The 23121-nt window shown below is 37.0% G+C and overlaps 1 protein-coding gene across 1 annotated transcript; it reads right to left on the reverse strand.

The window, feature by feature from the left end:
* Nucleotides 1–1937: 1937 nt before the first annotated feature.
* Nucleotides 1938–2738, reverse strand: LOC139859069 (uncharacterized). Its single transcript, XM_071847886.1, has one exon. It carries the CDS (start codon nt 2736–2738, stop codon nt 1938–1940), a length of 801 nt encoding a protein of 266 aa, XP_071703987.1.
* Nucleotides 2739–23121: the final 20383 nt, after the last annotated feature.

Here is a 23121-nt window from a genome sequence, read left to right on the forward strand (position 1 = left end):
GTTCTAGCACTAAGTGATGGGGTTCAATGGAAGGAAATGTTAAGCATTGATAATTGGGTGCTCGTGAAACAAACTTTTGGAATGTATTACTATTATTTCATTGATGCAAATCTTGTGGTTCACTTGTACTTACTTACTTAAACCTATGATTTCACCAACGTTTTCGTTGACAAATTTCTATGTTTTTCTCAGGTCCTTGAACGATACATGATACATGCTTCCGCTCATTATTTGATACTTGCATTGGATGTCGAGTATATGTGCATTTCATGGAGCGTCTTTTGACTTTACTTTAAACCATGTCGCCTAGATTTCATTCGTATTATAACGTTGTAACTTAACTATTGGTTGAACAATTTTTGTAAACTTTGGGAACAATCTTTATTATGAAATGAAGGCGACATATTTTGGTCAAACTTTGTCTTAAAGACTTATGACCACGTAACGGGACCTAAGTAGACGGCGCCGTCAAACATGATTTGGTCGGGTCGCTACAACCCCTAAGTGAAACTGACCTTCATAGTTTTCAACTAATTTTCTTCATATGTTTTCGAAACTGAAAAATGTTATCAAACGAACATGTTTTCAGACGATTTCAGTAATTTCTAGATATAAAAAGTTCTCATATATACATTGATTGATGCAACTAACAATTAGTTAATTTGCAGCAAGATATAATAAGAACGCCTACAATTTATTTATATACAGTAATACACCAAACAATTTAAGAGAATTGTCTACAGCTGAACTGACCCTAAATGTTCAAATGTTGAATTAGGGTTAAGACCAATAGGTTGCAAATTAGTACTAACTAGTTGTGGAGCCCTCGCTTCGCGCCGGGGGCTCCGTTTTGAATGGGAGTTAAAAAAAAGTCTTGATCTATTTTGTAAAAAAGAATTTTTTTCGACATAACATTGAAGGGTTGTTCCTTTTGTGAAAGTTGCTTCTTTTAGCGTTCGGGTTTTATTTTAAAAAGAAAAAGTTAGTAAAGTGGGGGTTCGATTTGTATTTTAATAAAAGTTAGTGGGTTAAGTTTGTGAAATTTGAAAAAACTTTACGTATAAAGTGGGGGTTCGATTTGTATTTTAATAAAAGTTAGGGGGTTAAGTTTGTGAAAATTGAATATTAGTAAAAAAAAAAAGTTAGTAAAGTGGGGGTTCGATTTGTATTTTAATAAAAGGTGGGGGGTTAAGCTTGTGAAATTTGGGGAAAAATAAACGTATAAAGTGGGGGGTTCGATTTGTATTTTAATTAAAAGTTAAGGGGTTAAGTTTGTTGAAAGTGGGAAAATGAATAGGACTATTCATTTACACTATACCATTTAGATATAGGTATAATCGGGTTTTATTTTAAAAAGAAAAAGTTAGTAAAGTGGGGGTTCGATTTGTATTTTAATAAAAGTTAGTGGGTTAAGTTTGTGAAATTTGAAAAAACTTTACGTATAAAGTGGGGGTTCGATTTGTATTTTAATAAAAGTTAGGGGGTTAAGTTTGTGAAAATTGAATATTAGTAAAAAAAAAAAAAGTTAGTAAAGTGGGGGTTCGATTTGTATTTTAATAAAAGGTGGGGGGTTAAGCTTGTAAAATTTGGGGAAAAATAAACGTATAAAGTGGAGGGTTCGATTTGTATTTTAATTAAAAGTTAAGGGGTTAAGTTTGTTGAAAGTGGGAAAATGAGTAGGACTATTCATTTACACTATACCATTTAGATATAGGTATAATATATATACATAACCGTGACCAATGATATAATCCTTTTTTTTTTTTTTTTTGAAAGGCAACATATTCATTAATATCAACAAAATCACAGATACAAGTGTTTGAGGAACCACACGTTGGACCTCAAAATATACTCAATATACAACACAAATGGACTCACTAGGGACTACTAACTAAGATGCTAAGTCAGTAACTTTGTAAATAGCCCCATATATAGGCTTACACGATAAGAGATTGTGGATTATGGAGCCAAACATGCCACTCGATTTTCTTATCTTTGCATCGTCTTCCGATCAACTCGAAGCTTTTGACTTGAATTTCATTCACCGCTACCGGTGGATTCCAACATACTTTTTTGAAAACCGTTTGGTTACGATTTTTCCATATGAGGTATCCACAAACCCAAATCACCGCTTGCCAAATCTTCGCACATAAATCTGATGTTTGTATAGAGGTTTTCCCACTAAATAACTCCTCAAGGGATGGATGAGGTGTATTATTAAAACCCAACCATTTAAGAACCTTAACCCAAATTTCATACGCGTTTTTGCAAGATAATAAAGAATGGTCGACCGTCTCGATATCGTTGTTGCATAGAGGGCAAAGGACGGTATGGAGATCGATTCCCCGCTTGTCGAGTTCCGATAACACGGGTAGCCTCTTACGTTTCGCCCTCCATACAAACACTTCAATTTTCTTTGAGACCATCTTATTCCTTTGGGTTAAGACCAAATTCGAAAATGGAGGAAAAAGTTTACCTCTAATTAAGTTTGAAAGGACAGAAGTGGCAAAACTATTGTTGCAGTTACCATCAATCATCCAACGCCAAGAATCGTCTTTCCCAGGAGTAATGATCACCGTATTCAGGAGCCTGCTGAGGTCCTCGAATTCAGCCTTTGTTCTACCCCGAAGTGTACATTTCCAAGACCAAGCACCGACGCATTTTGAGCCATCCCAGCCTGCACGTTCACTGACCTTTGCACTCGGATTCTGATTGCACCTAAACAACCTGCTGTACATCAGTTTTAGAGGGTCAGAAGAGATCCATTTGTCCTCCCAAAATGAAGTCCCACAGCCGCTGCCAATCACTTTCTCAAAGGAGTGCACAAAGTCGACACCCACATTATTTATATCAAATCCTGTTCTAACAATGTCAAGCCAAGAAGAATTATGAAAACGAGAATGAACATGCCCGCCCGAATCAAGTAAACCCGAAGACCCGTAAATGCTTTTTATGACATTAACCCACAAAGCGGTGGTTTCGGTATGGAACTTCCACCACCATTTTGTAGCGACCCCGACAAATCGTCAAGTGACGGCGTCGGCTACGTGGGTCCCATTACCTGATTATAAGTCTTTAAGATAACGTTTGACCAAAATATGTCGCCTTCATTTCAAAATAAAGATTATTTCAAAGTTTACAAGAATTGTTCAACCAAAAGTTAAGTTACAACGTTATAGATACGATTGAAATCTAGGCGACACGGTTTAAAGTAAAGTCAAAAGACGCTCCATGAAATGCATGTATACTCGACATCGGATGCAAGTATCAATTAGTAAGCGGAAGCATGTTTCACATATCGTGCAAGACCTGAGAAAAACATAGAAATCTGTCAACGAAAACGTTGGTGAAATCATAGGTTTAAGTAAGTAAGTACAAGTGAACCACAAGATTTGCATCAATGAAATAATAGTAATACATTCCAAAAGTTTGTTTCACGAGCACCCAATTATCAAAGCTTAACATTCCTTCAATTGTATACCCCATCACTTAGTGCTAGAACAAACACTGATTCTCGAAAATATATTTCATCCGTAGACGGTAGCGAACCGTCAAAGATGAGGGTTGTCAACCCATATGGCCATATAACATAAGTTCTCGCTTACACCCGGCAAGTGTAACTAATGATAATCGAATTGAGGATTTTGTTCTAAACTCGTATGTAGAATGTTTGTTTTCCCGTTCTTGTGTTCACTTAGTTCAAAAGAATCGTTTATGTTTTCTCATCCCAATATAAGTTCAAAAAGAGTAAAAGTGGGACTATGATCTCACCTTGAGTGCACGAGTAGTAAAGTACTTCAACAAGTAAACGTGTGCAAAGAACAATGCTAGTCTTGACCTAAACATTAGGTTGTATCAATAACGGTAAACACGATAGGTCAAAGATGTTCAATTAGTCCTATGGCTCGTTAAGACTCGATCATAATAGCATGTGAATCAAATTGTCATGTTTCATGCAAGGTACAAGTATAAAAACATGTTAGAACGATTGCACAAATATTTGGTTAAGTTTGATTAAAAGTCAAACTTTGGTCGGTCAAAGTCAACGAAAGTCAACACGTTCGGGTCGGGTTCCGAACTATTTTTCTGAGGTTTTTATTCATATATAATCATGTTGGGACAAGTTGCATGTGAATTGGAGGTCTAGAACGTGCCAAACATTTTTCATAAAACGGACACCGGAGACAGAAGCTGGGCACGGCTTATGCCGCGCTGCGGCCAGGCCTGTCGCGCCGCGACAATGGCCGTGGCCTGGTCCCAGGCCTGTTTCACTTGTTCAAGGCTTGGCCAATTTTCAAACAAACGCAAAACTCAAACCGTAAACAACTAGAAGACGTATCTTATACCGTTGGAAAGCTCTTTTGAAAAGGAACACAACTAAACATGTTTCACCAAACAAAAACATCATTTATAATAGCCGAAAACTCATCAAGTGATCATTAAACGTTCATTTTTAAGGTTTCAAGTTCTTCAAATGCAATTTGAGTTTCGGGAAACTAATTCACACATATAATATGCCGTTTTGAAGGTAATGAAACATACATTACAACTAAACACTAATAATTAACATTCCATGGCATTCAAGCATCCAAAAATTCATGTCAAGAACTATCAAACCCTAGTCAAACATCTCAAAATCAATAATCATGTTTTTGAAGTTTTCTTAATCAACCTACGCATCAAAACGAAGCTAGTGATACTAGTAACACAATTAAAACATGAACTTTAACAATCAAACAACATTTAATCTTCCAAAATGCAAGATTAAGCAAACCCATTTCAAATGTTCAAACTAGTTACTCAAAACAACAAATCGAGCAAGTAAATCATATATTCATGTTATACACGAGCCATAGACACTAATTAACACTTTTATAATTCAAAAACATCAAGAACACAAAATCTAGTAATTTTAGAAAGTTACCCAAATGAGATGAAATTGGTATCAAGTCGAAGAGGATGAAGAGAGGATTCCAAATATGTAATTTGTTTTGATGTTAGCCTCCAAATCCGAAATTAGATGATGAATCTTGGTTGAGTTCTTGAGAGGAAATGGAAGTATGAAAAGAGAGAAAGAGAGAAAATGAGAGGAGGAGGTTGAAGGTTTGACTAGTTGACCTAGTCAAATCTTTGGCCTCTTTGCAAGTTTAGTCCCTCTAGTTCGGGTGCGGGTGCGTGAATTAACCAAACGAATTATTTTGAATTACACGAGAGTACGAGAGATGTTAAAATCCAATAACGAAAATATTTTAAGAATGTAGCTAATGGAGGATACGAATCGAGATACTGAGGATATTAAATAATAAAATATATAAAAAAAAGACGGCGTTAAAAATAATTTAACGGAAAAAATGCGGGATGTTACATTATCCACACCTCAAAAGAAATTTCGTCCCGAAATTTAGTTGGAAGTAACAGTCGATATCTCTTACTCGAGACTTTACGTTGTCAATGCTATGAATAAGTGAAAGTACGTTCTTGAGGGTTCTCATGAATTTGGATAGTCAGGGTTTTACGTTGCATTAAGGTTCGGTTTTTACGATCCCCGGTTTCAACTGGTTTTCCTATGAAGAGAAGTTTGTCATCGATAGTTGATGTATCCAGCAGGATTGCACGTTCCTGTTCCGCAGGACACGTTTCTAAGTTTGTTACACGAAATGTAGGGTAAACGGAAACTTAATTGAGTCGGAAGTTCTAAACGGTAGGGAGCGGTTCCAATACGCCCCAAGGTTTCAAAAGAGTTAACATGTCGCGGGTTTAACTTTCCCTGATTCCCGAAACGGATTACACCCTTCCAAGGTGCGGGTTCTCAATATTACGCGGTTACACACTGGGATTTGTGAGGTTCTCCTCTAAGTTTGGTATAACCCTTCTGGTGACAATGGGTTGTCTCGAGCCCTTCTCGGACTTGAACGATCTCAATTGTTGTTTCTTGATGGAGTTCAGATTTCGGTGGTTGATGCTTTGGTTAAATGAACAGGGGTATGACATTAGCGGTCATATAAGGTTTCGAAAAGTGCGCGTGAACACACGAGTGGTAACTACTGTTGTAAGAGTGATCTACTAAAGGTGACAATTCGAGTTTGTGAGATGTCTTTCCAAGACGTAAATCGTTCGTTTGCTCGGTTCGTCAGTTTGTGGGTGGTACGCGGTACTCATGTCTAAGCGGGTTCCCAAGGTTTCTTGTAAAACTAGAAGTGAAACGAGTATTTCGATACAGAATAATTGACAAAGATACACCGTGTTGGAATAGAATCTCTCAAGATATGTTTGAACAAGTCAGTTAGGGTTCGAAAAATGTTCGTTAGGACTATTCACCCTCGTGGCGAATACTAATGTAATATGAAGAGTTTCTCTATCCATTGGGAAATGTTACAAGAAGTTTTCTTATACGGAAGTGCGAGCGATAAAGATAGGAGTGAAATGAGAACTTAGAGTAGAGTGAGTTTACACATCGAGGTTGCCATATCGTGCCTCTAGTTGTCAAAAGTTGAGGTTTGAAAGAGAAACGAGATAGTACACGTAGTTGTATAGTTCGGGGTTGAATAGTGGTTGGCCGATTATCAGAAACACAAGGACGTTAAATCAAAGAAGAGTGAAGTATCGTTGGGTTGTGTGTTATCTTAAATTCCAGTAATATCAGACGGTGACGGTGAAATAACAGAGGTACGTAGTGTGGTACGTGATGACGAGAAGTTTGATCGGATCCACAATTTAGTATTCGAATTCTTCGTGTAAAATAACGAATTTTAGTTATGTCGATTTTTTTTTTTTTTTTTTTTTTTGAGACGAGAGAGTATGCCTTTCGGCGTTCAAGTAGAAATATTTCCATGTTTGAGTTCCATCTAGTGCTATACGAATTTAGCTAGGAAGGTTGGTGTGAAGAATCACGTTCAAGGTTCGATCGCGGAGAGATTAAAGTCGTGTAATACGAGAAAAGTCAGAAATGAATCTTCGGTAAAAAAAAAATAGACGAGATCTAAGATTTTACGAATACAAGTCTGAGTTGGGAGAGTTTCCTGATTACATGTGGCTCGATTTCGAGATTGATTGTAATGCCTTGACCATTAACATCATGGTCTAGAAAATTGGACTTCGTTCAACAGAAATTCTCACTTGGAGAATTTGGTATAGAATTGCTCTTTTCTCAAAAGTTCGAGCGTAAGATGGTGATGTTGTTCGTTTTCCTTCTTTACTTGAATAAGTTAAGATGTCATCTATAAATACGATAAATCAAACGGTACTAAGAGAGATTTACAACTAACGTTGCGAGTTCGGAAATGGCTTAGGAGACATCGTCTCACTTAACCCCCAATTGATGATAACCGGAACGGAGGTCGATTTGGAACATACGGGATTCGTGCAAATAATCATGAGGTCATGGATGCGAGGGAGAGGGTATCGGTTTCCAACCGAAAATTTCTTAGTTCACAATAATCTATACAAAAATGTAGGGCAACAATTTCTCCTTAATGAATAGGTTTTGAGTTCCTTAGTTCTATTGGTGTCGAGTTCAATTTCTTAACGTATATTCTCCGATAATATTTATAGGCACACAATATTTTTCCGTTGGTCGCTTAAATTGCCTAAGTAGTGTCTAGGGAAAAAGTGGAGTGCAAAGAGCACGAGTCAAAGACTTGGTTATAAAACGTCTAACGGTAATGAAATCGAATAAGTATGAAGTATACGGTTTGTTGTGAAGAAACGTACCCGTGACTAGTCCATCGTCGTCTAGGGCATCCTAGGCGTTGATGTTGAAAGTTCAACGGAGTGCGTTGGGGTTGATTTTCTTATTTGGGCATTCATTCCTAAAATGACCCAGTTGGCCACATTCGAAGCAAGCACCCGTTCTGTGTGCGTTGGGCATCTTTCGAGCGACGGGTCCTTGGCGCCGGTGGCGAAACCTGCCACATCCTTCAAAGTGATGCTTGTGGCATTCGTCACAAAAAGGCAGTTTTCCGGCATAGCCTTTCTTGTCGTTGGAGGAAAAAGGCTTCTTGGCGGGGTTGTTGTTATTGTTGTGGTTGCTTGATTGAGAGGTTTCCCATGTTCTTTTGTTGTTACTCGGGTGGTTCTCGACCATTGGTGCCGGTGCTTCCATTTCATTCACCGTTTCTAAGGCTTGGCGGGCCATTGTTAAAGCCCCTTGTAGGTTAGTGGGTTGAGATGTCCTTACCTTGTGTTGAATGCTCTTAGGGAGGCCATCCATGTAAAGTTCGACTCTTAGGGATTCGGGAGTCATGAGAATTGGACACATCGAGACTAGTTCGGTAAACCGTTGATTATAAGCCTTGAGGTCATTTCCGGCCGTTTTTAAATTCCTTAGACCCTGTTCGAGCCTTCGAGTCTCGTCGCGCGGGAAGTATTCGGTGATCATTCTTTCTCTTAATTCGGTCCAAGAGAGTGTGTGGGCTTCATCGCTTCCCACTAATTGTACATACATGTTCCACCATGAGAGAGCAATACCGGTGAAAGTGAGGGTGGAAAACTTGACCTTATCTTGGTCTCGACAACCGCTTGTGTTAAAAACGGTCTCCATTTGTTCAAACCATCGGGTGAGAGTAACCGGTCCCCCGGTTCCATTGAAAGTGGGAGGATTGTACTTCATGAAGTTCTTGTAGGAGCAACCTTCGATTGAATTACCGGCTCCATGATTGTTGTTGTTAGAAAAGTGATCGGCCACGGCCGTACCCACGGCGGTGGTTATCATTCGTTGAAGAGCTTGTTCTAGAGTTTCGAGAGGAGTATTGTGTTGACCTTGGTGAGCCATTGTTCCTTCATGAGACAAGAATATCGTTGGTTAGTATTTTCAACAATACTAACCGGAGTATGGAAATGGGATAGAGAGGAAATTTTTCCTTGACTCGCCTTAAATTCTTTACGTCATAATGTCGGAACGTCCATGTGAATCACCGTAATATAATCCCGGAAATTATATTACCCTGATTCTCATGTGCATTTAACATTACTTCATAAAGTCAAGGTGGCGCACCAACAAAATTTATCAACGTAAGATCAAGATCGAATACGAGTTAGATATGATAGAAGAGTTCGAGTATAAATGCACAATTAGTCAAATAATTCCTACTTCAGTCTATATGCCGGTTGTAGTCTAGATTCACCTATGTACCCTATGACTCGGGGTGAACACAAATGAACTCTAAATCCCTACAACCAAGGCTCTGATACCACCTGTAGCGACAGATGGGGTAGAAACCCACCCAGTGCCTTTCCAGCTAACCGCTTGGTGACCACTGAGTGTACCTCAGACACTGATTTTACGGCCCGCATTTCTGCCAAACTGCCAACCCTCAAATTCCAAGGGATCGCAAGGGGTAAGAGCCAATGCTTCGTCACAGGTAACACTGTGAGAACCCCCTCTACGATTAACCCGCTAAAAAGCATAGTCCGTATGAGTGCCCGGCCTGACAGCCGGCGCGCGTGACTACCTTTACGGCTAAGGTTAAACTAGCTCTGATACCACCTGTAGCGACCCCGACAAATCGTAAAGTGACGGCGTCGGCTACGTGGGTCCCATTACCTGATTATAAGTCTTTAAGATAACGTTTGACCAAAATATGTCGCCTTCATTTCAAAATAAAGATTATTTCAAAGTTTACAAGAATTGTTCAACCAAAAGTTAAGTTACAACGTTATAGATACGATTGAAATCTAGGCGACACGGTTTAAAGTAAAGTCAAAAGACGCTCCATGAAATGCATGTATACTCGACATCGGATGCAAGTATCAATTAGTAAGCGGAAGCATGTTTCACATATCGTGCAAGACCTGAGAAAAACATAGAAATCTGTCAACGAAAACGTTGGTGAAATCATAGGTTTAAGTAAGTAAGTACAAGTGAACCACAAGATTTGCATCAATGAAATAATAGTAATACATTCCAAAAGTTTGTTTCACGAGCACCCAATTATCAAAGCTTAACATTCCTTCCATTGTATACCCCATCACTTAGTGCTAGAACAAACACTGATTCTCGAAAATATATTTCATCCGTAGACGGTAGCGAACCGTCAAAGATGAGGGTTGTCAACCCATATGGCCATATAACATAAGTTCTCGCTTACACCCGGCAAGTGTAACTAATGATAATCGAATTGAGGATTTTGTTCTAAACTCGTATGTAGAATGTTTGTTTTCCCGTTCTTGTGTTCACTTAGTTCAAAAGAATCGTTTATGTTTTCTCATCCCAATATAAGTTCAAAAAGAGTAAAAGTGGGACTATGATCTCACCTTGAGTGCACGAGTAGTAAAGTACTTCAACAAGTAAACGTGTGCAAAGAACAATGCTAGTCTTGACCTAAACATTAGGTTGTATCAATAACGGTAAACACGATAGGTCAAAGATGTTCAATTAGTCCTATGGCTCGTTAAGACTCGATCATAATAGCATGTGAATCAAATTGTCATGTTTCATGCAAGGTACAAGTATAAAAACATGTTAGAACGATTGCACAAATATTTGGTTAAGTTTGATTAAAAGTCAAACTTTGGTCGGTCAAAGTCAACGAAAGTCAACACGTTCGGGTCGGGTTCCGAACTATTTTTCTGAGGTTTTTATTCATATATAATCATGTTGGGACAAGTTGCATGTGAATTGGAGGTCTAGAACGTGCCAAACATTTTTCATAAAACGGACACCGGAGACAGAAGCTGGGCACGGCTTATGCCGCGCCGCGGCCAGGCCTGTCACGCCGCGACAATGGCCGTGGCCTGGTCCCAGGCCTGTTTCACTTGTTCAAGGCTTGGTCAATTTTCAAACAAACGCAAAACTCAAACCGTAAACAACTAGAAGACGTATCTTATACCGTTGGAAAGCTCTTTTGAAAAGGAACACAACTAAACATGTTTCACCAAACAAAAACATCATTTATAATAGCCGAAAACTCATCAAGTGATCATTAAACGTTCATTTTTAAGGTTTCAAGTTCTTCAAATGCAATTTGAGTTTCGGGAAACTAATTCACACATATAATATGCCGTTTTGAAGGTAATGAAACATACATTACAACTAAACACTAATAATTAACATTCCATGGCATTCAAGCATCCAAAAATTCATGTCAAGAACTATCAAACCCTAGTCAAACATCTCAAAATCAATAATCATGTTTTTGAAGTTTTCTTAATCAACCTACGCATCAAAACGAAGCTAGTGATACTAGTAACACAATTAAAACATGAACTTTAACAATCAAACAACATTTAATCTTCCAAAATGCAAGATTAAGCAAACCCATTTCAAATGTTCAAACTAGTTACTCAAAACAACAAATCGAGCAAGTAAATCATATATTCATGTTATACACGAGCCATAGACACTAATTAACACTTTTATAATTCAAAAACATCAAGAACACAAAATCTAGTAATTTTAGAAAGTTACCCAAATGAGATGAAATTGGTATCAAGTCGAAGAGGATGAAGAGAGGATTCCAAATATGTAATTTGTTTTGATGTTAGCCTCCAAATCCGAAATTAGATGATGAATCTTGGTTGAGTTCTTGAGAGGAAATGGAAGTATGAAAAGAGAGAAAGAGAGAAAATGAGAGGAGGAGGTTGAAGGTTTGACTAGTTGACCTAGTCAAATCTTTGGCCTCTTTGCAAGTTTAGTCCCTCTAGTTCGGGTGCGGGTGCGTGAATTAACCAAACGAATTATTTTGAATTACACGAGAGTACGAGAGATGTTAAAATCCAATAACGAAAATATTTTAAGAATGTAGCTAATGGAGGATACGAATCGAGATACTGAGGATATTAAATAATAAAATATATAAAAAAAAGACGGCGTTAAAAATAATTTAACGGAAAAAATGCGGGATGTTACACATTTGCCGATTAATGCCATGTTAATGCTTTTAAGTGAACCCACATTAAGTCCACCATCCTCAAAAGGACGAAGGACTTCCTCCCATTTGACCCAAGGTATTTTGTAATCCCCACCTGTGACGATCGCTCCAAATCCATATGGACGAACACGTCATTCATTGATTTCATTGCGAGGTATTTGACCTCTATGTGATACATTTTGTAACATTGTATTCGTTTGAAAAGGTATTTCATAAATGAATATATAAATTCCAGGTTTTTAACATCTGATGATTTCTACGTATAGACAATCACCAATTAAATGGTTTACAATAATACATCTGTTGACAATACAGTCAAAATAAGATACATGGTAATGGTTTGGTGAATGCAAGTTTCTTGTATATAGCATGTATGACTCCAAGCACATATCTTGTATCACGTATAAGCAAACAGCGGAAGACTTCTAGAATCCTGAGAATAAACATGCTTCAAGTGTCAACACAAAGGTTGGTGAGTTCATAGTTTTAATATTACACATAATCCGTATATCAATGTGGATTACAAAAGTTCAGTTGTTTTATTCAAAATGTTTATCATTATGTTTTAAATAAAAGGTGGATCACAAGATTTCAGTTGTTTCATCCGAAACGTTTATCAATCGATTCTACAAAGTTGAGCACCCTGGTAACTAAACTTTAACGTTTATAATAAGTACCCCTCGTTTAACATGCAACCAACATGTACAATACACGCAATCCAACGTGTACTAACTTCAAATAGCATACGTCTGTTTTATAGTTCAGGCTAGAGTTTCTTTCTATACCTGGAACAGACGGGGATGTCAAGCCCTATGGATCCATATACAACTACTCACGCCCACCAGTTCTTATAACTGGCAGTTATTAGTTACCAAAGCTAAGGGATTTTCGGTTCAAACTCAGTGTAGAATTTAGTATGTACTTGTATCCATTGCGTTTAAAATAAAGTGCATGTATTCTCAGCCCAAAAATATATATTGCAAAAGCAATTAAAAAGGGATCAATGAAACTCACAGTTAAATATTGATATACAATATTGTAGGAGAGCACGTAGACGCATTGGATATAATAAGCACGAGGTTTGATTCACAAAAATACCCCCGAATATTACCCATAACCTCCTTGGCAATAACCCATATTTTCCTTAGCTCTAGCTTGCTCGAAAACTTATTTTGAAAATTACTTGGACAGCACTCCGTCGTAATATTTTATGTACATTATTATTTTTGTATCGCAAAAATAATAACACTAATAATAAAAAAAAATAATAAGATTAATAATAATCTTATTAATAATAATAATAATAATAATAATAATAATAATAATAATAATATAAATAATAAATAAAATAAATACGGAGTAATATGTATGTGTGTGTTTTTTTTTCTTTTCTTTACTCGGCAGAAAATGTTGCAATTTATAGAACCTGGCCTGAAATCTGGAGTCATGCGACTCGCATGGAAATGGCCTTCTGGCCATGCGACTCGCATGAGGACCAGGGACAGCTCACATTGTTTTGGCTCCTAGCTTGTCGACATAATATAAAATAAATATAAATATATAAATAATTAATATAATTATTTATATATTATATTTTATTCTTGTGCATAGTAGACTAGATATTTTTGGTCCGTTGCGTCGGGCGTTTCTTCTTGACTCGGGTCCCGGTTCCGGATTTTCGAACGTATTTTCGTACGTTTAGAAAACTTGCATTTTACGTTTCGTGACACGTACCTTTGTCAAAATATAGACTTAAACTATCCATAAACTATGTCACTCAAAGTGTATCTTATACGTTTGAGTGTTTTGGTCATTTACTTCTATAAATTATCGTTTCACTATTTGTTAAAATACATTTTTAAAATAGTGGTTTACTGTAGCAAAGTCAATTTTACTGTAGCAAATAGTGATTTTCGAAAACACTGTAGCATTTTGGGTACTGTAGAAATTTGAAAATACTTTAGCAAATTAGTGTTTTACTGGTTCATCTTAAACGTTTTAGTTAACTTATCTAAATATCATTTGAATCAATAATCGAATGTTATTATCATTTACTAAATAACTTGAGATCATATATAAACGTTTTAAGGTGTTTTTCGTGTTTCCAGGTTTTAAATCATTAAGTTAGCATATCATATAGACATAGAATATGTGTTTAGTTGATTTTAAAAGTCAAGTTAGAAGGATTAACTTTTGTTTGCGAACAAGTTTAGAATTAACTAAACGATGTTCTAGTGATTACAAGTTTAAACCTTCGAATAAGATAGCTTTATATGTATGAATCGAATGATGTTATGAACATCATTACTACCTTAAGTTCCTTGGATAAACCTACTGGAAAAGAGAAAAATGGATCTAGCTTCAACGGATCCTTGGATGGCTCGAAGTTCTTGAAGCAGAATCATGACACGAAAACAAGTTCAAGTAAGATCATCACTTGAAATAAGATTGTTATAGTTATAGAAATTGAACCAAAGTTTGAATATGATTATTACCTTGTATTAGAATGATAACCTACTATAAGAAACAAAGATTTCTTGAGGTTGGATGATCACCTTACAAGATTGGAAGTGAGCTAGCAAACTTGAAAGTATTCTTGATTTTATGTAACTAGAACTTGTAGAATATATGAAGAACACTTAGAACTTGAAGATAGAACTTGAGAGAGATCAATTAGATGAAGAAAATTGAAGAATGAAAGTGTTTGTAGGTGTTTTTGGTCGTTGGTATATGGATTAGATATAAAGGATATGTAATTTTGTTTTCATGTAAATAAGTCATGAATGATTACTCATATTTTTGTAATTTTATGAGATATTTCATGCTAGTTGCCAAATGATGGTTCTCACATGTGTTAGGTGACTCACATGGGCTGCTAAGAGCTGATCATTGGAGTGTATATACCAATAGTACATACATCTAAAAGCTGTGTATTGTACGAGTACGAATACGGGTTCATACGAGTAGAATTGTTGATGAAACTGAACGAGGATGTAATTGTAAGCATTTTTGTTAAGTAGAAGTATTTTGATAAGTGTATTGAAGTCTTTCAAAAGTGTATAAATACATATTAAAACACTACATGTATATACATTTTAACTGAGTCGTTAAGTCATCGTTAGTCGTTAGATGTAAGTGTTGTTTTGAAACCTTTAGGTTAACGATCTTGTTAAATGTTGTTAACCCAATATTTATAATATCAAATGAGATTTTAAATTATTATATTATCATGATATTATCATGTATGAATATCTCTTAATATGATATATATACATTAAATGTCTTTACAACGATAATCGTTACATATATGTCTCGTTTAAAAATCATTAAGTTAGTAGTCTTGTTTTTACATATGTAGTTCATTGTTAATATACTTAATGATATGTTTACTTATCATAGTATCATGTTAACTATATATATATATCCATATATATGTCATCATATAGTTTTTACAAGTTTTAACGTTCGTGAATCACCGGTCAACTTGGGTAGTCAATTGTCTATATGAAACATATTTCAATTAATCAAGTCTTAACAAGTTTGATTGCTTAACATGTTAGAAACATTTAATCATGTAAATATCAATCTCAATTAATATATATAAACATGGAAAAGTTCGGGTCACTACAGTACCTACCCGTTAAATAAATTTCGTCCCGAAATTTTAAGCTGTTGAAGGTGTTGACGAATCTTCTGGAAATAGATGCGGGTATTTCTTCTTCATCTGATCTTCACGCTCCCAGGTGAACTCGGGTCCTCTACGAGCATTCCATCGAACCTTAACAATTGGTATCTTGTTTTGCTTAAGTCTTTTAACCTCACGATCCATTATTTCGACGGGTTCTTCGATGAATTGGAGTTTTTTGTTGATTTGGATTTCATCTAACGGAATAGTGAGATCTTCTTTAGCAAAACATTTCTTCAAATTCGAGACGTGGAAAGTGTTATGTACAGCCGCGAGTTGTTGAGGTAACTCAAGTCGGTAAGCTACTGGTCCGACACGATCAATAATCTTGAATGGTCCAATATACATTGGATTTAATTTCCCTCGTTTACCAAATCGAACGACACCTTTCCAAGGTGCAACTTTAAGCATGACCATCTCTCCAATTTTAAATTCTATATCTTTTCTTTTAATGTCAGCGTAGCTCTTTTGTCGACTTTGGGCGATTTTCAACCGTTGTTGAATTTGAATGATCTTCTCGGTAGTTTCTTGTATAATCTCCGGACCCGTAATCTGTCTATCCCCCACTTCACTCCAACAAATTGGAGACCTGCACTTTCTACCATAAAGTGCTTCAAACGGCGCCGTCTCAATGCTTGAATGGTAGCTGTTGTTGTAGGAAAATTCTGCTAACGGTAGATGTCGATCCCAACTGTTTCCGAAATCAATAACACATGCTCGTAGCATGTCTTCAAGCGTTTGTATCGTCCTTTCACTCTGCCCATCAGTTTGTGGATGATAGGCAGTACTCATGTCTAGACGAGTTCCTAATGCTTGCTGTAATGTCTGCCAGCATCTTGAAATAAATCTGCCATCCCTATCAGAGATAATAGAGATTGGTATTCCATGTCTGGAGACGACTTCCTTCAAATACAGTCGTGCTAACTTCTCCATCTTGTCATCTTCTCTTATTGGCAGGAAGTGTGCTGATTTGGTGAGACGATCAACTATTACCCAAATAGTATCAAAACCACTTGCAGTCCTTGGCAATTTAGTGATGAAATCCATGGTAATGTTTTCCCATTTCCATTCCGGGATTTCGCGTTGTTGAAGTAGACCTGATGGTTTCTGATGCTCAACTTTAACCTTAGAACACGTCAAACATTCTCCTACGTATTTAGCAATATCGGCTTTCATACCCAGCCACCAAAAATGTTTCTTGAGATCCTTGTACATCTTCCCCGTTCCAGGATGTATTGAGTATCTAGTTTTATGAGCTTCTCTAAGTACCATTTCTCTCATATCTCCAAATTTTGGTACCCAAATCCTTTCAGCCCTATACCGGGTTCCGTCTTCCCGAATATTAAGATGCTTCTCTGATCCTTTGGGTATTTCATCCTTTAAATTTCCCTTTTTTTAAAACTCCTTGTTGTGCCTCCTTTATTTGAGTAGTAAGGTTATTATGAATCATTATATTCATAGATTTTACTCGAATGGGTTCTCTGTCCTTCCTGCTCAAGGCATCGGCTACCACATTTGCCTTCCCCGGGTGGTAACGAATCTCAAAGTCGTAATCATTCAATAATTCAATCCACCTACGCTGCCTCATATTCAGTTGTTTCTGATTAAATATGTGTTGAAGACTTTTGTGGTCAGTATATATAATACTTTTGACCCCATATAAGTAGTGCCTCCAAGTCTTTAATGCAAAAACAACCGCGCCTAATTCCAAATCATGCGTCGTATAATTTTGTTCGTGAATCTTCAATTGTCTAGACGCATAATCAATCACCTTCATTCGTTGCATTAATACACAACCGAGACCTTGCTTTGATGCGTCACAATAAATCACAAAATCATCATTCCCTTCAGGCAATGACAATATAGGTGCCGTAGTTAGCTTTTTCTTCAATAACTGAAACGCTTTCTCTTGTTCATCATTCCATTCAAATTTCTTCCCTTTATGCGTTAATGCAGTCAAGGGTTTTGCTATTTTGGAAAAGTCTTGGATGAACCTTCTGTAGTAACCAGCTAGTCCTAAAAACTGGCGTATGTGTTTCGGAGTTTTCGGGATTTCCCACTTTTCAACAGTTTCTATCTTTGCCGGATCCACCTTAATACCTTCTTTGTTCACTATGTGACCGAGGAATTGAACTTCTTCCAACCAAAATGCACACTTTGAAAACTTAGCGTACAATTCTTCCTTCCTCAATACTTCTAACACCTTTCTCAAATGTTCACCGTGTTCTTGGTCATTCTTTGAGTAAATAAGTATGTCATCAATGAAAACAATGACAAACTTGTCAAGGTATGGTCCACACACTCGGTTCATAAGGTCCATGAACACAGCTGGTGCATTAGTTAAACCAAACGGCATGACCATAAACTCGTAATGACAGTAACGTGTTCTGAAAGCAGTCTTTGGAATATCATCTTCTTTCACCCGCATTTGATGATACCCGGAACGTAAGTCAATCTTTGAATAAACAGACGAGCCTTGTAGTTGATCAAATAAGTCGTCGATTCTCGGTAGTAGGTAGCGGTTCTTGATGGTAAGTTTGTTCAACTCTCGGTAGTCGATACACAACCTGAATGTACCATCTTTCTTCTTGACAAACAAAACAGGAGCTCCCCACGGTGATGTGCTTGGTCGAATGAAACCACGCTCTAAAAGTTCTTGTAATTGGCTTTGCAGCTCTTTCATCTCGCTGGGTGCGAGTCTGTAAGGAGCACGAGCTATTGGTGCAGCTCCTGGTATAAGATCTATTTGAAATTCAACGGATCGATGTGGGGGTAATCCCGGTAATTCTTTCGGAAATACATCGGGAAATTCTTTTGCAATGGGAACATCATTGATGCTCTTTTCTTCAGTTTGTACTTTCTCGACGTGTGCTAGAACAGCATAGCAACCTTTTCTTATTAGTTTTTGTGCCTTCAAATTAGTAATAAGATGTAGCTTCGTGTTGCCCTTTTCTCCGTACACCATTAAGAGTTTTCCTTTTTCTCGTATAATGCGAATTGCATTTTTGTAACAAACGATCTCTGATTTCACTTCTTTCAACCAGTCCATACCGATTATCACATCAAAACTCCCTAACTCTACTGGTATCAAATCAATCTTAAATGTTTCGCTAACCAGTTTAATTTCTCGATTCCGACATATATTATCTGCTGAAATTAATTTACCATTTGCTAATTCGAGTAAAAATTTACTATCCAAAGGCGTCAATGGACAACTTAATTTAGCACAAAAATCTCTACTCATATAGCTTCTATCCGCACCCGAATCAAATAAAACGTAAGCAGATTTATTGTCAATAAGAAACGTACCCGTAACAAGCTCCGGGTCTTCCTGTGCCTCTGCCGCATTAATATTGAAAACTCTTTCGCGGCCTTGTCCATTCGTGTTCTCCTGGTTTGGGCAATTTCTAATAATGTGGCCCGGTTTTCCACATTTATAACAAACTATATTGGCATAACTTGCTCCGACACTACTTGCTCCACCATTACTCGTTCCGACACCATTTGTTCCTTTCGTTCTATTAACCCCTGGTCCGTAGACCTCACACTTCGCCGCGCTATGACCATTTCTTTTACACTTGTTGCAAAATTTGGTGCAGAACCCCGAGTGATACTTTTCACACCTTTGGCATAGCTGCTTCTGATTGTTGTTGTTGTTGCGGTTATTATTGTTGTTGGGATGATTGTTGTAGTTGCTGTTGTTGTTGTTGTTGTTGTTGTTGTTGTTGTTGTTGTTGTTGTTGGGCCGTTTGTTGTAGTTGCGATTGATGTTGCGATTGTTGGGATAATTGTTACGATTATTGTTGTAATTGCTGTTGTTGTTGTATTGGTGATTCTTATCACCGTTTTCCTCCCACTTTCTTTTGACTTGCTTCACATTGGCCTCTTCAGCAGTCTGTTCTTTAATTCTTTCTTCAATCTGGTTCACTAGTTTGTGAGCCATTCTACATGCCTGTTGTATGGAGGCGGGCTCGTGTGAACTTATATCTTCTTGGATTCTTTCCGGTAATCCTTTCACAAACGCGTCGATCTTCTCTTCCTCATCTTCGAATGCTCCCGGACACAATAGGCACAATTCTGTGAATCGTCTTTCGTACGTGGTAATATCAAATCCTTGGGTTCGTAACCCTATAAGTTCTGTCTTGAGCTTATTGACCTCGGTTCTGGGACGGTACTTCTAGTTCATCAAGTGCTTGAATGCTGACCATGGTAGTGCGTACGCATCGTCTTGTCCCACTTGCTCTAGATAGGTATTCCACCATGTTAACGCAGAACCTGTGAAGGTATGCGTAGCGTACTTCACTTTGTACTCTTCAGTACACTTACTTATGGCAAACACCGATTCGACCTTCTCGGTCCACCGTTTCAATCCGATCGGTCCTTCGGTTCCATCAAATTCCAAAGGTTTGCAGGCAGTGAATTCTTTGTAGGTGCATCCTACACGATTTCCTGTACTGCTAGATCCAAGGTTATTGTTGGTATGTAGCGCAGCCTGTACTGCGGCTATGTTTGAAGCTAGAAAAGTACGGAATTCCTCTTCATTCATATTCACGGTGTGTCGAGTAGTCGGTGCCATTTCCTTCAAAATAGTCAAATGGAACAAGTTAATCATACATAATATTAAGAGTAGTTAATAGTATTTCGTAGCATAATATGAACTCATTTATAAAAGCTTTTTCTTCATATTAGCGTTTTATAAGTTTAAATTCGGGTAGTACCTACCCGTTAAGTTCATACTTAGTAGCTAATATACAATTCAACTACTACAATTCTATATGAAAAACTGATTATAATAATATTTCGCGTTCAAACTTTTACACAATATTTTACAAACTTACAATACCAATTATTTTACATATAGCATGAAATATAGCACACAATAAATTTGATACAAGATGGTTGTGAAAATAATTCTAGCTAGTACACAAGTCGTTCAGCAAAGGCAATAAAGACACGTAATTCATACGTCCAGAAACAAGTCATGCATTCTGGTTTTACTAGGATTACTTCCCATCCTTGGTCTTGTGGAACATAACCGTTATGGCCGTTGATAAGACAGCGTGTTGTAACGTCGTCAAAGGGACGAGGGTTACGTAATGTCCAACAGTCCCGTAACAATCTAAAAACCTCATTTCTTACCCCAATTACCGACTCCGTCACTTGTGGGAACGTTTTGTTTAATAGTTGTAGCCCGATGTTCTTGTTCTCACTTTGGTGAGAAGCGAACATTACTAATCTATAAGCATAACATGCTTCTTTATGTTGCATGTTAGCCGCTTTTTCTAAATCACGAAGTCCAATATTCGGATATATTGGGTCAAAATAATTTCTTAACCCATTGCGTAAAATAGCATTTGGGTTCCCCGCAATATATGCGTCAAAGTAAACACATCGTAACTTATGGATTTCCCAATGTGATATCCCCCATCTTTCGAACGAAAGCCTTTTATAAACCAAGGCATTCTTGGAACGTTCTTCGAATGTCTTACAAACTGATCTCGCCTTAAATAGTTGTGCCGAAGAATTCTGACCGACTCTAGACAAGATTTCATCAATCATGTCTCCGGGTAGGTCTCTTAAAATATTGGGTTGTCTATCCATTTTGTGTTTTTATACTGTAAAATAGACAAGAGTTAGATTCATAAAAAAAAATACTTATTAATACAAGCAATTTTTACATATATCATAAAGCATAAGCACACTATATTACATATATTACACAACACGAATACAACTATCTTATTCCGACTCGCTTGTTTCTTCTTCTTCGGTTTTGGTTCGTTTTGCCACGCTTCTAGGGATATACGATGTTCCCCTAATACGAGCCATCGTTTTCCACATTGGTTTAGAAAAACCTGGTGGTTTAGAGGTTCCCGGGTCATTGTTACAACTTAAGGACTTCGGGGGTTGACGATACATATAAAGTTCATCGGGGTTGGAATTAGATTTCTCTATTTTTATGCCCTTTCCCTTATTATTTTCTTTTGCCTTTTTAAATTCAGTTGGGGTAATTTCTATAACATCATCGGAATTCTCGTCGGAATCCGATTCATCGGAGAATTGGTAATCCTCCCAATATTTTGCTTCCTTGGCGGAAACACCATTGACCATAATTAACCTTGGTCGGTTGGTTGAGGATTTTCTTTTACTTAACCGTTTTATTATTTCCCCCACCGGTTCTATTTCTTCATCCGGTTCCGATTCTTCTTCCGGTTCCGATTCTTCTTCCGGTTCCGACTCTTCTTCCGGTTCCTCTTCGGGAACTTGTGAATCAGTCCACGAATCATTCCAATTTACATTTGACTCTTCATTATTATTAGGTGAGTCAATGGGACTTGTTCTAGAGGTAGACATCTATCACATAATATCAAACGCGTTAAGAGATTAATATATCACATAATATTCGCATGTTAAAAATATATAGTTTCCAACAAAATTTGTTAAGCAATCATTTTTCAAGTAAACACGGTCGAAGTCCAGACTCACTAATGCATCCTAACAAACTAGATAAGACACACTAATGCAAAATTCTGGTTCTCTAAGACCAACGCTCGGATACCAACTGAAATGTCCCGTTCTTATTGATTAAAAACGTTCCATATTAATTGATTTCGTTGCGAGGTTTTGACCTCTATATGAGACGTTTTTCAAAGACTGCATTCATTTTTAAAACAAACCATAACCTTTATTTCATAAATAAAGGTTTAAAAAGCTTTACGTAGATTATCAGATAATGATAATCTAAAATATCCTGTTTACACACGACCATTACATAATGGTTTACAATACAAACATGTTACATCGAAATCAGTTTCTTGAATGCAGTTTTTACACAATATCATACAAACATGGACTCCAAATCTTGTCCTTATTTTAGTATGCAACAGCGGAAGCTCTTAATATTCACCTGAGAATAAACATGCTTTAAACGTCAACAAAAATGTTGGTGAGTTATAGGTTTAACCTATATATCAAATCTTAACAATAGACCACAAGATTTCATATTTTAATACACATCCCATACATAGAGATAAAAATTCATTCATATGGTGAACACCTGGTAACCGACAATAACAAGATGCATATATAAGAATATCCCCATCATTCCGGGACACCCTTCGGATATGATATAAATTTCGAAGTACTAAAGCATCCGGTACTTTGGATGGGGTTTGTTAGGCCCAATAGATCTATCTTTAGGATTCACGTCAATTAGGGTGTCTGTTCCCTAATTCTTAGATTACCAGACTTAATAAAAAGGGGCATATTCGATTTCGATAATTCAACCATAGAATGTAGTTTCACGTACTTGTGTCTATTTTGTAAATCATTTATAAAACCTGCATGTATTCTCATCCCAAAAATATTAGATTTTAAAAGTGGGACTATAACTCACTTTCACAGATTTTTACTTCGTCGGGAAGTAAGACTTGGCCACTGGTTGATTCACGAACCTATAACAATATATACATATATATCAAAGTATGTTCAAAATATATTTACAACACTTTTAATATATTTTGATGTTTTAGTTTTATTAAGTCAGCTGTCCTCGTTAGTAACCTACAA

Source organism: Rutidosis leptorrhynchoides, chromosome 7, assembly GCF_046630445.1.
Source record: "Rutidosis leptorrhynchoides isolate AG116_Rl617_1_P2 chromosome 7, CSIRO_AGI_Rlap_v1, whole genome shotgun sequence".
Classification (NCBI taxonomy): Eukaryota; Viridiplantae; Streptophyta; class Magnoliopsida; order Asterales; family Asteraceae; genus Rutidosis; species Rutidosis leptorrhynchoides.